We start from the raw sequence: 12,809 nt of genomic DNA, 5'->3' as shown, positions 1-12,809 counted from the left end.
TATTTCACAGTTGGCTACAGGAAGATTTCTTGTGCCTTCTCCGAAATGCCTGTTTTATGGCAGAGGATTTGCCTCAGATCTGTGTGACTGTTCATGTGTGACGTAAAATGAACATCAATACTTGCACCACATTAGGCAAGCAAAACAACATACATAAGCTGTAGAAATGTAGCCCCAGGGAAAATATTTCAAAATACAAAGGAAAACAAAATTCAGCTACCAAACTCAAACATCCAATCTGGGCACTAATAGTTGTCTTGCATCCGGATTACTGTAAGTAGTGGTTGTGAAGAGAGGAATACAAAAATGTTTGCCTGCCTTAGGATATGAATAGCATCTGAAACAATGCCAGCTTAGGATCAAAGGAAAATGCTGCCTCTGCACCACGCAGTTCTACCTATTTGTAACTTTTGTCTGTGCCTTGCAAAATTAATTTTATCCGTCACATTTGAAACAAGCAGACAGATTCAAAGGCTCTGTAGTGCTCAGGATTGCGTATTCTGTGGCAGTGCCCTGTGGTATTTTGGGATTGCTAGGTCTTCAGAGCCTCTTCTGCAAAGAGTAGTGATGCTGGAGGGTAGAGAAGATGTCGTCCACTTGCAGGAGGGAGTTCCTGCAGAGATCTCACACCGATAGTACCAGCTGGTTGTCCTTACAGCTTAGCTGCTGACATTCCCAAACTCATGCGCCTTCTCCGTAAGGCGTCTAGGCGTACTGTTTCCATTTTGGTTGCCTACAGGTATTGCTTCCCCAGGGTCTGCAACTTCTGAACAGATAAAATACCCCTCCTTTGACAGCTCTGTTTAGTTTTATTTGGCATTGGAGGCAAATCTAAGAGCAAAAATCAAAGTAAAACACTACTTGGATATCTTAGTCAGGGTGCTAACTAAAGCCGAGAAACAAGTTAAGCAGGGTAAGGCATGCAGTAAGGCGATTCTTTAAATGCTTCTGTGCGTTTTACCTAGAATTATTCTGGCATGTTCTTAGCTGCTGAAATTGGCACGCTTGTCTAGTTTGCAAGGTGGTGCCCTTAACCCTGTGTCACAAGCTGTCTGCACTACTAAACTACTTGATGAAACCAAACTGGATTAGGTTTTACGCTGTTTCCACATGCCACAGATTTCTTTATGTGGATAAACCTCACTGGGGAAGGTTTTGACACTAGATGGGAGGTGGTGTCTACAGGGTGGAAAAGGAAGTAGTTTATTTGAACAGAGAAAATTTATTTGGCTGAGGTAATCAACAATGAAATAGTTTTTAAAACGTTGTTTTAAGGGCACAGATCTAAAATTCTGGTGAGTTGTATTGTGATGTTCCCTCTCTATTGTTGTTTATTCAGCTAATTTTCACTGGCATGTGTGGGGAGAGTACTCCATTTGCTGTCTGAATAAACAGTTACTGTATGAGTCCAAACCACTGCCTGACTCCCTTATTCTTTTCCCCATTTAGATTTTGATCCTGCTCTTGGGATGATGACTGGAATCCCTCCGATCAACCCCATGATGCCAGGCTTGGGGATAGTCCCACCTCCCATCCCTCCGGACATGCCTGCTGTGAAGGAGATCATTCACTGCAAAAGCTGCACTCTCTTCCCACCTAACCCACGTAACTGTCTATTTATGTTTTCTCCTGTTTCTCTCTGTATAGGAATATGTGTGTGTGTGTGTGTGTGTGTATATATATAAAAAAACATAAATATATAAATGTGTATATGAGAGAAGAGCCATTACGTTGCTCTGGGGTGGGTCACTATGACTAGATGCTGGCAAGCAGGTGACAGAGCAATAGGAAAAGCCTATTCTTGTCACTGTTTGCCATTTCAGTAAACAGCCTTTTCGGTTGTTAGATTAATAAGGGCTGGGAAAGAAAGCATTCCAGTCCCTGGATATTTGAACTCCAATCTTCATGGCTTGATTCCCGCATGTATCATCGAAGGCTTCAAAGACAGCAAGCTCTTGGAGGTAAGGGGACTGGATCAGCCAGCATGGTCCGTGCTGAATCCGTGCTCTGGGTTTTGCAGAATGCGATGGAAGGAGGGTGGAGGCGGTTGGAAATAAGACAGAAAACTTTAAGAAACAGACAGTCAGGGTTCACCAGTTTATAGCAAGAAACAAGGATCCCCTTCAAACTAGCTGACTGACCCTTTCTGCTCGCTTTCATTGTAAAAACCAGAGGGGGAAAGAACATCGTTACTTGTCAGTTGGCTGGGCTTGTGCAGGGAAAGAGGAAGGGGATGAAATAGCCAAGAAAATGTGGATGTGATAGAGATAAGTAGGAGGTCTCATTTCTTGGCTTTGGAGGATATTCTTAGCTACTCTGTTAGAAGAGACATGCATCAGTTACATACTTAGCAACCTGTCTGCCCCAATTCTTTATTTTTTGGACTTTGGGATCTTTTTGGCTGAGGGACTTCTTGGCACTTGTATTAATTTTCATTAAAAGATTCTAGATCATCTTGATTACTTTTTTTGGTCAAATCTTACTTTGCCCCCACTCCTTCTGCTTCTAACATGTACATTTCTGGGGTAATCGATTCCTTTCCTGTTTGTTGCAGACTCTGTATGTGTATTTCTGAAGTCTGTTTTGGAGCGATTACTCATCCAGTTAGGCTTGTAGGGCAAGGCTGTTTTTTTTCCTTGCTTTGACATACAGGTTCTAGTTCATTTATTGGAAGCTTTGATTGCAGGCAAATGGAGCAGGGCACCCCTGACCTGGTTCACACTTACCGGGATCAGCAGGAGCTGCACAGAGTCGTGGTCCCCTCGTCTGCTCCCTGCAGTGTATGGCAGAGCCTGGCAGCAGGTCTCAGATTAATGCATGCAGCTTGGCAGCAATTGCTCCCCCGGTCTTGGTGTTCCTGAGACCTCTGTGTGCTACTGGCCAGAGCTCTGCCTGCAAACAGGGCTTTGCTTGGCCTGTTGTCTTCAGAGAAGAAGAGTAAGTCAGATCCCGTGAGCTATGCTTACTGCCAGACAAGCAGAGGGTGAAAAGCGTTCCACCCTGTAAAGCACTAATGATAAAATCTCAAGTATAAAATTGACAGAAGTTACAAACTGGGGAAGGTAGGAGCGTAAGTGCAGTCTCAGGCACGCTTCTTCCTGCAGCGCCTGCACAGCCCAGCCGCGGTGTCGGAGCCCTGCAGGAGTCTGTGGGTCCGTGTCAGCACAGGACAGTCTTGAAATTACCAATGGAAAAACAAGGACTTAATTTTTTCAGAAGCAGTGCTCCTCACTGGAAATAAGACACTTTCATTATGCAGAGAATTTGTGGGAGATGTTTGTAACTGTGTCTGTAATTCATAAGAAGGTGCCAGCAGATGGCACCCGAGCCTGATGGGCTCCCAGCAGTGGGAGTCTGTGGTGCTCCCGTGCCCAGCATTTTAAATAAAACTCTTGCAATGCCCAGTCTGATAATTTATCTCTTAGTTCACCATCCCCAGAAGAAAACTTGTCTCGCTGTCCTGGAAACAGTTTTGAGTTGGGTGTTTGTTTTGAGTTGGGTGTTTGTTTTGAGTTGGGTGTTTGTTTTGAGTTGGGTGTTTGTTTTGAGTTGGGTGTTTGTTTTGAGTTGGGTGTTTGTTTTGAGTTGGGTGTTTGTTTTGAGTTGGGTGTTTGTTTTGAGTTGGGTGTTTTTTAAATTAAATGCTCGTTGACGGGCCAGTTCAAGAATTTCAAACACTGTGTAAGAAGGAAGATGCACTGTTAGTCCCTTCCTGGCCTCCGAACCTGTAACAAAATAGTGCATCTCTGCCTGCTGGCAAACAAGTAACGGTCACAGAAACACTCAGACACTGCTTTTGAGGTACGTGTTCTTCCCAGATTTCTTCTAGCCACACTCAGTGGTTTTCCAGCCTAAGATCTGCATACGCAGTGTCGGCTGAATCCCACCGGGGTGCTCCTGCATGCATGTCTCCTGCTCCCCTTCTCCTGTGCTTGTACTCTCCACACTCTCCCTTTCTCGTCCATCAGGGCTGCTAGCATTTCGTGGTGCTGTGGACTGCTTCCAGTGATGGTTTATCTGCTTTGAATTCCTCTCCCTCCCCTTCTTGTAACAAACTGCTTCTTGACTTCATCCAGGCCCGTGTGTTTCTGTTCTCGGTTGCGTGAGACGTGCTCGGTCCTGTTTCCCTGGGACTTTGGTTCTCTTCTGGTTCTCCTGTGGCTTTAATCCCTCCTTTAGTGTGGCCTTGTGAACGGATGCAGTCTGAAATGTTAATTCCTGGCAAATATCTGTCAGGGATATTTGCCAGGAGGGAAATTCCTCTTCCTCTGAGTCAGTCTAGCAGAAAATTTTAAAAGAAAACTCCTATTCCCGTTATTTTGCCAAAGATTGAAAAACATTTTTTGCAAAATGCAGATAGTGTGGGTTCAGCACCCTCTGTTACAGCTGTTACCTTGTCTTTCATGTACTTATGACAGACCTAACGTACAGCTTTTGATCTGCGATACGGTCTGTGCAAAACTGTTCAATACAAATGTGAGACAGTGGAGATTGCCGTTGAGATGTGATCAGGGCTGGTAATTTAGGAAATTTCCAAGAAAAATTTATATTGATAGCAAAATAGACAGAGGGGATGCTTGATAAGGTTATGAAGGTGTACTGGTAAGGGGATTAAACTTGGATTTCAGGGAAAACCTAGCAGTTGTAGTCAGTGTTATCCTGAGCGGGGAACCTCAGCATCTCGTACTGCTTATGAGTCCTTCCTGGAGGCCCTTGCTACAAGCTGGTACTGGACTGGGCGAGCTCCCAGCCGGGCGCTGTCTTGCAGCTTCTGTTCTTGTGAGGGAAGAATAGGACATTAAAAGGAAGTGCTGATGCAGAAGAACTGGGGTTTACCGAAAAGAAGGTTAAGGATGTTGTTCCATAAGGCTGTAGCAAGTCAGTGGTCAGGCTCGATGTGGGAACCCAAAGGAGCCATTTCCAAACAAAAAGAAAATAATCCTAATAATTATTTTTGGAAGAACTTTGCTGGGAGTATGCCAAAGAATTAAAAGAATGTAATACAACTATTTTGTTAACTAAATATGTAAGCAGTGTAATTCTGTGAACTTAATCAGGGGTGATGGAGCTCAGCACTGAAATTCATTTAGGATTTTCCAGATATTAAGAAACACCGGGTAACAAATGCATAATCCTCTCAGCCTTCACGTACTGAGTTGGGAGGGTCTCACTGCACTTGCCAGGTGGGCACCAGAGCATGGAAATGAGTTCAGTGCTGGAGAAACACTTCTCCAAGTCACAGCAGTCTCACACGGTCTCTTTTGTGTGCTGCAATGTTATGGGTGGGTAAGTGAGCATACTCGGCAACCTGCTTCTGGCAAACTAGACTTAACTTTCAGCCTGCATTTATGTTCTGTGGTTCATTTTAGCCACACAGGTAAAAAAAAACCCATTAATTCCCTCTACACCTCTTGGCTATGCCCATTTCCTTCATCTCTTCCTTCTGTAATATCTTTTTAGTCTAAATTTGGTTCATGACCCTCCCTTAACGTTAATATTTTTGTACCGTTTACAGACCGCTGTATAGCTTTTTGCCCTTTAGGATCCTCTGTACACGTTTTCTATGTATTCTTTACGTTAGGACAGTCCTTTAAGCTGTGCTTGTATAGCATCTCCCATGATAAAGTTTTGAGGTCCTGGTGCTGCTCACGTTCCATGACAGGAGCTCAGTGAGTCTTTGCTTGCGCTAGGGAGAGTGTTTGGAGGGCTTCAGGCTCCTGAGATCTTTTCTTTCGAAACAGGCGGGTAAATGTGCTTACTCTCGTATAGCACCCAGCAGTGCTGTAGGTCTACTGCTTGGTGAAGTCGAATGCAGCGTAGCTAGGTGTACATTTGAAGGAAGCCAGGAGGGTATGGTCATCTCAGGAGAGGTGGGCAGATGAAAGGAACATGGGCTGACAAACCAAACGCTAATCTGGTCTGCTTTCTTTCTCTTGCTTTCTTCAGATCTTCCCCCTCCAGCAACAAGAGAGAGGCCCCCAGGGTGTAAGACGGTGTTTGTTGGAGGACTGCCGGAAAACGGAACCGAGCAGATCATTATGGAAGTGTTTGAACAGTGTGGGGAAGTCATAGCTATTCGAAAGAGTAAGAAGAATTTCTGTCATATCCGCTTTGCTGAGGAGTTCATGGTGGACAAGGCACTTTATCTTTCTGGTAGGTGTGTTTCTGTCTCAGATGGCAGCTTAAAATTCTGGGACAGAGATGTAATGACTTCATTATAGTTATAATGGTAGGCTTTGTTGCAATTGGAAGATTTGTCTAACGTTGTATCAGTTTGCCTCTTTTTCTGCTGCTATTGCATTTCTGCCTAAGTACATGAAAACAGCTCCTGATAGGAAAGACAGCAATGCTTTGTTACCTTGGGTACTGCAAACCTCTACAAAATATTGGGATGAGGTACAGAGTCCATCGCCATCTTACCTGCATAAATGTCCAACCGGATCTTACAAAAATTTGCAGTTGCTCTCAGTTGCTTGTTAATTGGATGGTGTACTTAACTTTCATCAATATTTTGTCCTTGTTAGTCATCAGAGCTGAAACACCTGGGCTCCTTTTGCCTAGGGGTTCCCCTGTTCTGCATCCGTAGGGTTTTAAGAGGTTTGTTTCATGGAGGACAGAGACGTCGTGGTTGGTGTTCGCAGATCCTGCATGGCTGGCAGATTGTGCGTTTCCCCCCAAGCCCCCATTTGCTGTGCTGGTTACGTCTGCGCTGAGCAGCCTGGGCTCTCCACTTGACTTTTTACCATACTACAAAAATACAGTAATACTTTCTATTTCCATGCTAAAATCCCTTCCAAATTCATTCTTTCGGTATATTAACACAGCAGTGTACTGCCTCCAAAGCCCATATTCTCTTCAGAGAGATAAGATTGTCAAGATAAGTGAGGGAAATGGTCTTTGCTGTTTAAAATAATGGAAACTTTTCTGTAGTCTGTTTTGACTGATTGTAAGCATTGCGTCTCATTCCAGCAACTGTTGAATTGAGTTACGCTTGTAATGCCCCATTAGTAAGAGCAGTGTCTCTTTGCGGTTACCCCTTCAATATAGCCAAACCAACCTCTTTAGCTGCAGGCATTCTCTGCTTATAGTTCCTCCTGCCCAAAGCCATGGTCGTGTGCAGTCGTCAGTGTCCTCCACGTGCAAGCGTTGTTTCTGGGTTTGTTCTTTGTACAAAGCCTCCCTGTAGTTCAGGTTTTCTTCCATACATTCCACCTGTGCTTTTTTTTAATCACAGAGGAGAGCCTTCTAGCATGTTTAATGTGAAACTCCAGAAGAGGAGTCCTGCAAACCGTGCTGGTGAGAAGAGTTCCCACGCAGTGGACGTGCACGTTTGCTGACCTTAGTCCCTCTCCCACCGGATGATGGGGGCTGTTCCAAAGATTACCGTCATCCATCTGCTGCCCTCTTTGCCATGTCTCTCCTCTCATTTCCCCCTTCCCATCCCCAACTTCTGAAGTTTGCGAAGTTGTGGATCCAAGGCAGTTCTGCCTTCCCCATGTGAACAGCTAGGCTTAGTCCCGCAGCCCAAGAGGCTGTGTACAGTTACAGTGGCTGTTCGAGACCCAGTACCTGCTAGCGGTTAGAGGAGGAAGAGCCCATGTAGGATCTTGCCTAGCATGTGCAAAACGCAGGCAGATAGCAGCAAAATCCCTAACAATGTTTCCTTCTCCAGCATCGCTCTCTGTGCACTAAAATCTCCAGTAAACTCTTCTGTTCAGGGGCTTTCTGGCTCCGTAGGAATGAGAAACGGGCACCGGTGGGTGGTTGGAGCCTGAGGTAAGTCACCTGTCCTGCCTGAACTGCTGTCATCACTGCCAGGCTATCGCATCAGGCTGGGCTCCAGCACTGACAAGAAGGATACTGGGCGCCTGCATGTGGATTTTGCTCAGGCTCGGGATGATCTGTACGAGTGGGAATGTAAGCAGCGGATGCTGGCGAGAGAGGAGCGCCATCGCAGGCGGCTGGAAGAGGAGCGCTTCCGCCCGCCCTCCCCACCTCCCGTCGTCCATTACTCCGACCACGAGTGCAGCGTTGTCGCTGAGAAACTGAAAGGTAAGAGGTTCTGTGGGCCACGGCCACCCTTCTGTGCAGATGCTGGGACAGAGATTTATATTCTCCAGTGGTCGTCTTGCTGAACTGAAATGATGGTGCCATCTAGACCTTGCAGAGCCCTTTCAGACTGAGCTCTCAGCCTGCACACAGCAGCTCTCCTAGCCGTCTCTTTTTCAGAATTGTTTGTCTTTTTGTAAAAACAAACCCATACTTCAGTACAACAGTTTCTTCCAAACCAATTTTTTTTCATGTTAAAAGGACTAGTGTAAGTCCTAAGACCTTCTTTGAAGCCTAAGACCCCTGTGTGGCCTGATTATTTTGGAGCTGGAGGATATTTTATTTCATAATGAGTACATCTGAATAGGCATATGATGTTTTCCAGTAGGCTTCTAGCAGTTGGTCCTCCTCTTGTTGCACCTCAACAGATGGTTTGCTCCATCAGCTTGATGTTAGACTTGCCGTCCTTTGTATAGCCTTGTATTCAGATAATACCGTGCTTTCAAGAGTTGTGATTAGCCACCTTGAAGTAAGTTGACCTTTGAAAGAGAGCAGTTCAGCAGTGCCAGGGAAAGGATCTAAAAGCTGTGCAGGCGACCCTGTACTTCTGTAGTGTAAAGGCGTCCTTTCTTGCTGCAGATGACACAAAGTTCTTGGAAGCCATCCAGACCTTGCTGACCTGGATAGAGCGTGGAGAAGTGAACAGGAGGACTGCCAACAACTTCTACTCCATGATCCAGTCGGCCAACAGCCACATTCGCAGACTAGTGAACGAGAAAGCAGCTCATGAGAAAGAGATGGAAGAAGCTAAAGAGAAATTCAAACTCGCTCTCTCAGGGATTCTGGTTCAGTGTGAGTAGTGTTTCCGTGCTGAATGTTGGTTGTCTGTTGTAGGGAAGACGCTTTATTTCTAGAGTCTGGAGAGGCCACACTAAAAGGGCTCCAGGAAAAGAAGCAGCAATTGCTTCTGTCCAGCTACAGTTAATTTATAAGCATATACCATTAACTTGGCAAAAGTTTCTTGTGGTACTTTTTATTGGAGTAAGAGTCCGCATCTGGGGAGGAAAGAATGAATTCTTAATTTTTTTTCCTCTTTTAATTATAGTCTATTAGTAGTTCTGTCATCTTTTCAACTCCACTTCTGTGCACAGACAAGGTAAGTTCCTGGTAATCTGGTGCCTCAGCAAAGTGTACAGGATTTATTCGCCAAAGGTAGGATGCAGCAGAGTGTTCCCAACACCCTGTTCTCAGTCACAACTGGAAACCTGTTGCAGAACAGCATTTCGAACCTGGGTCTTTCAAATCCCAGTACTTTATTAAACCATGAAATCAAGGAAGAGGCATGGGCTATATTAGTTCCAAGATGTGATTTATAACAGTTCCTCAGTCCATTCATTGCCTCTTATACATCCTTTCTTTAGTAAGTCTGAATATTTTTTTTACATTTCTTTTTTAAGAGTACCTTTCAGGATACCTTCTCCGCAATTGTACTACGTCTCCTTGAGCCCCTTGGCTAGGTTATGAACATTCTTAACTTTTGGTTTTATATTCAATAATTTTGGCTGTTACTTGTTTGATACTTGATATTTTTTTTAATTTTTTTTTTTTTTAAATTCTGTTCATGGTAAAAAATATGGGCACATGGACCAGAGGGAAATACAGTAAGTGCTGCAGAGTAAGTAGTAATAGACAGTAGCATGCAACTCCACTCTATAAAACACCCACTGATATCTCAGCCACTCTTAGGTTAATCTAAGTAGCAGAGAGCTGATTTTATTTTGTAAGAATTATGCCTGCTACAACATCACAAGTGTAAAAAAAACAAAAAAAAATCAGGTAGATGTGCTTTCTGCTGTTGGGTGAGTTCTCATCCAAGGAGAGGCACTTTGTATTTCCAAAAACCTCTGCAAATTTTCTAGAGAAATAGAAGGAATAAATCTCAGGAACAAAAAAAGTTGATGGCTGATGCCAGAATCCTTTCTCTGTAGTACGCACGGGCGGGATGCGGTCGTGCTCAGGCTGTGGCACTGTTCTTTGGGACTGCACCCACTGGGCAGAAGAAGATCCAAAGTGCCAGCTTTCAGTTGTACGTAATCATCCCATTTTAGAGAGCGAGTGCTACCCGGGTGCACTTGTTACACTCATAGGCAGTGTTGCGCAGTGTATTTGAATATTTTTCAGCGCAACGTGTGCCTTCCTTTTTTCCAGTTAAGAGCAGATGCTGTTTTCCCAGTTGATCGTTACTCTATGAGCATTTGACACTGGCCTGTGAAGTCCACACTTTTTTCTTTCCAGGCACAGAGTCCCTTTCCTGAGCATAGCTTCAGCACAGTACAGTGTTATAAGAAAAGGTTGGCCAAACCACCTGCCTGATTCCACTCTTTTACTCCTTTACTCCTCTTGTTCGCCCTCTCTGGATGATATTCTGGCCTGATTTGACTGCTGATTTGATACTACAGTCGAGCAGATAGTGGCCGTGTACCATTCTGCCTCCAAACAAAAGGCTTGGGACCATTTCACGAAAGCTCAGCGTAAGAACATCAGCGTGTGGTGCAAACAAGCAGAGGTTGGTAATTTTTTATTGTGTTAGATCCTCCAGCACAGTCTCTTTCTTGTCAGGTTATTGATGTTAAGTTTGCACAATGCTTGCGTGGATAACACCACCTTAATTCACAGTGTAAGATGGGAATTACTCAGTCGTCTCTTGTGTTACAGGTAATAAATTTTCTCTTGGTAGTTGTTTTATTAGTAGCAATACCTGAGATCTGTATGCTGATTGAAGTTGTGCACAATAACAATAATTATTGATCTGTTTTCTGCTGGTTTTAATGTTGAAGCAAGAGGGATTTCTAGATTGATGTTAAAAAAAAAAAAAAAAAAACACAACAACAAACCCTAAGCATCATCAGAGATCTGTTTTATCCCATTTTTATTGACAGACTTGAGAGGTGGAAATAATTGCAGCTGGACAGTCTGGAAAACTTGAGGGAGAACGTTCTCATATTTGTGTATTTATCCCATGCAGCAACATTGCTAGTGAAATAGAGGATTTAAAGGCGGTGACAAGGATGGGGTTGATGGAAGCTTGTCACTCAAACTGCTCTTCCTGCAGGAGGAAGGATAGTTCTCAGTCCCTTACCTGATCTTACCAAATCTTACTGGAGTCAGGCACAGTGTCAGAAAAAATAAAGCTAAGGTAAAGAAAGGCTGTCTCTTGGGAAAGTGATGGTTTTGGGAGATGTTTGTTGTGGAGTCTGTGATAAAATACACACTGCCTTCTGTCATCTCGCAGTAGGGATGTCACATTGCTTGGCTGCATCTAGCAGCGGAGCCCATCTTGATGTTTGTCTGGCCTGAGGAAGAAGGGGGGAGGTAGCTGCGCTCCTGGGAACGTGGAGGGCTACCAAGAGTGGTGGAAGAGCCCTGTGGTGGGTCTCCAAGTCAGAGCTCGTCTCCCCTGGAGTCTCACTTCTGTGTCCCTTCCTAGAAAGGTTAATGCTCAAAGTGGTAACAGAAGTATTGTCACCCTGGGGAATGAATAGTTTTGAAGGAAAGAGCAAAAAATTGTATTTTTCTTACTCATTAAGCTTTTAAAGTAGGGTGGAGCTTGAATCAGTTTTTACCACTGACAATAAAGACTTCTTCGAAGTAGTAGGACCCAGATCTAAAGTGTAGAAAATAACTGCTATGAAAAATACCTGCCTTTTATCCTAGTCCAGGGAGACACTGCTGTGTTTGGAAATATTCTTTATTCACTGCAGAAACGCTAGCAGTTCAGAGCTGGTCTTGTTATTTGTGTCAGAAACAAAGCAAAGCAGATGCTTTCTCATCTCAGCATAACCTTAAGAAGGTTTCCAGCCCAGTGGGTTGCCAGCGTTCAGCAGAGCCGTGCTGGGAGTATCAATCTGGATGCGTAAGATGAGAGCCATGGCTGAGGGACTGGAAAGGAGTTGGGCGTTTGGCACCGTTGTCTAAGTGTTCCCATGACAGATGAGTAAACAGCCGGGAGGGTCTTGGCCGCACGTGCTGCTGATTAGTTAGGTTTGGGTGGGAAATCCTACTCTGCCTGATAGCTTTGGATTTTCATTTTTCTTTGTTTTGGTTCACTGGCTTGGAAAGCAAAGGTTGCTGACTGCTGGACCTTGTTGTGTGGCTTTCCAGAGCCCTGTGCAGCCAGTAGTGAATGTACCCTCTTGAGATGGGGAAAGCGCAGGCTCCGAGTGAAGAAGTGTTTGCCTAATGTTGCCCAGTAATTCTCTGGAAGACCAGTTTCTTGGCTCTGTTAGGTTATTTCTGTTAGGAACTTTCATATGGCTTCATACAAGATTTGTCTTCCAGACTGTTTATGCATAAAACCACAGAATCACAGAAGGTTTTGGGTTGGTACAGACTTTTGAAGACCATCTAGTCCAACCCCCCTGCCATGGGCATCATTTCACTAGATGAGCTTGCTCAAAGCTCCGTCCGACCAGACCTCGAACACTTCCAGGCGTGGGGCATCCACAGCTTCTCTGGGCAACCTGATCCAGTGTCTCACCACCCTCATCATAAATAATTTCGTTCTTATGTCCACTCTAAACCTACCCTCCTTTAGTTTAAAACCATTGCCCCTTGTCCTGTCACTACAGGCCTTGGTAAAAAGTCTCTCGCCTTCTTTCTTGTAAGCTCCCTTCATACATCTAAAGGCCATTGTGGGGAGTACAAATTTAGTGACACAATATCCTCTCTGCGTGTTACATATTGAAAGGCTGAAATAAGGT

The 12,809-nt window shown here is 44.5% G+C and overlaps 1 protein-coding gene across 6 annotated transcripts in view; it reads left to right on the top strand.

Annotated features, from left to right (window-relative positions):
* The window catches only part of ENOX2 (ecto-NOX disulfide-thiol exchanger 2), a 55,038-nt gene that overhangs the window by 22,505 nt on the left and 19,724 nt on the right, over positions 1 to 12,809 (top strand). For all 6 annotated transcript variants that reach the window (XR_012675648.1, XM_075162618.1, XM_075162619.1 and 3 more), the window contains 5 exons: positions 1,450 to 1,605; positions 5,947 to 6,153; positions 7,819 to 8,052; positions 8,689 to 8,901; positions 10,509 to 10,615. Coding sequence is in view for 5 of the 6 variants with exons in the window: in XM_075162617.1 (XP_075018718.1) it covers positions 1,450 to 1,605; positions 5,947 to 6,153; positions 7,819 to 8,052; positions 8,689 to 8,901; positions 10,509 to 10,615 (917 nt within the window). In the remaining variant the exon portion in view is untranslated. The remainder of the gene's footprint in view (positions 1 to 1,449; positions 1,606 to 5,946; positions 6,154 to 7,818; positions 8,053 to 8,688; positions 8,902 to 10,508; positions 10,616 to 12,809) is intronic.

This window comes from Calonectris borealis, chromosome 13 (genome assembly GCF_964195595.1).
Source record: "Calonectris borealis chromosome 13, bCalBor7.hap1.2, whole genome shotgun sequence".
In the NCBI taxonomy this organism is placed as follows: Eukaryota; Metazoa; Chordata; class Aves; order Procellariiformes; family Procellariidae; genus Calonectris; species Calonectris borealis.
Note: the sequence above shows the minus strand (reverse complement) of the source record. Positions and strands in the feature narration are given on the sequence as shown.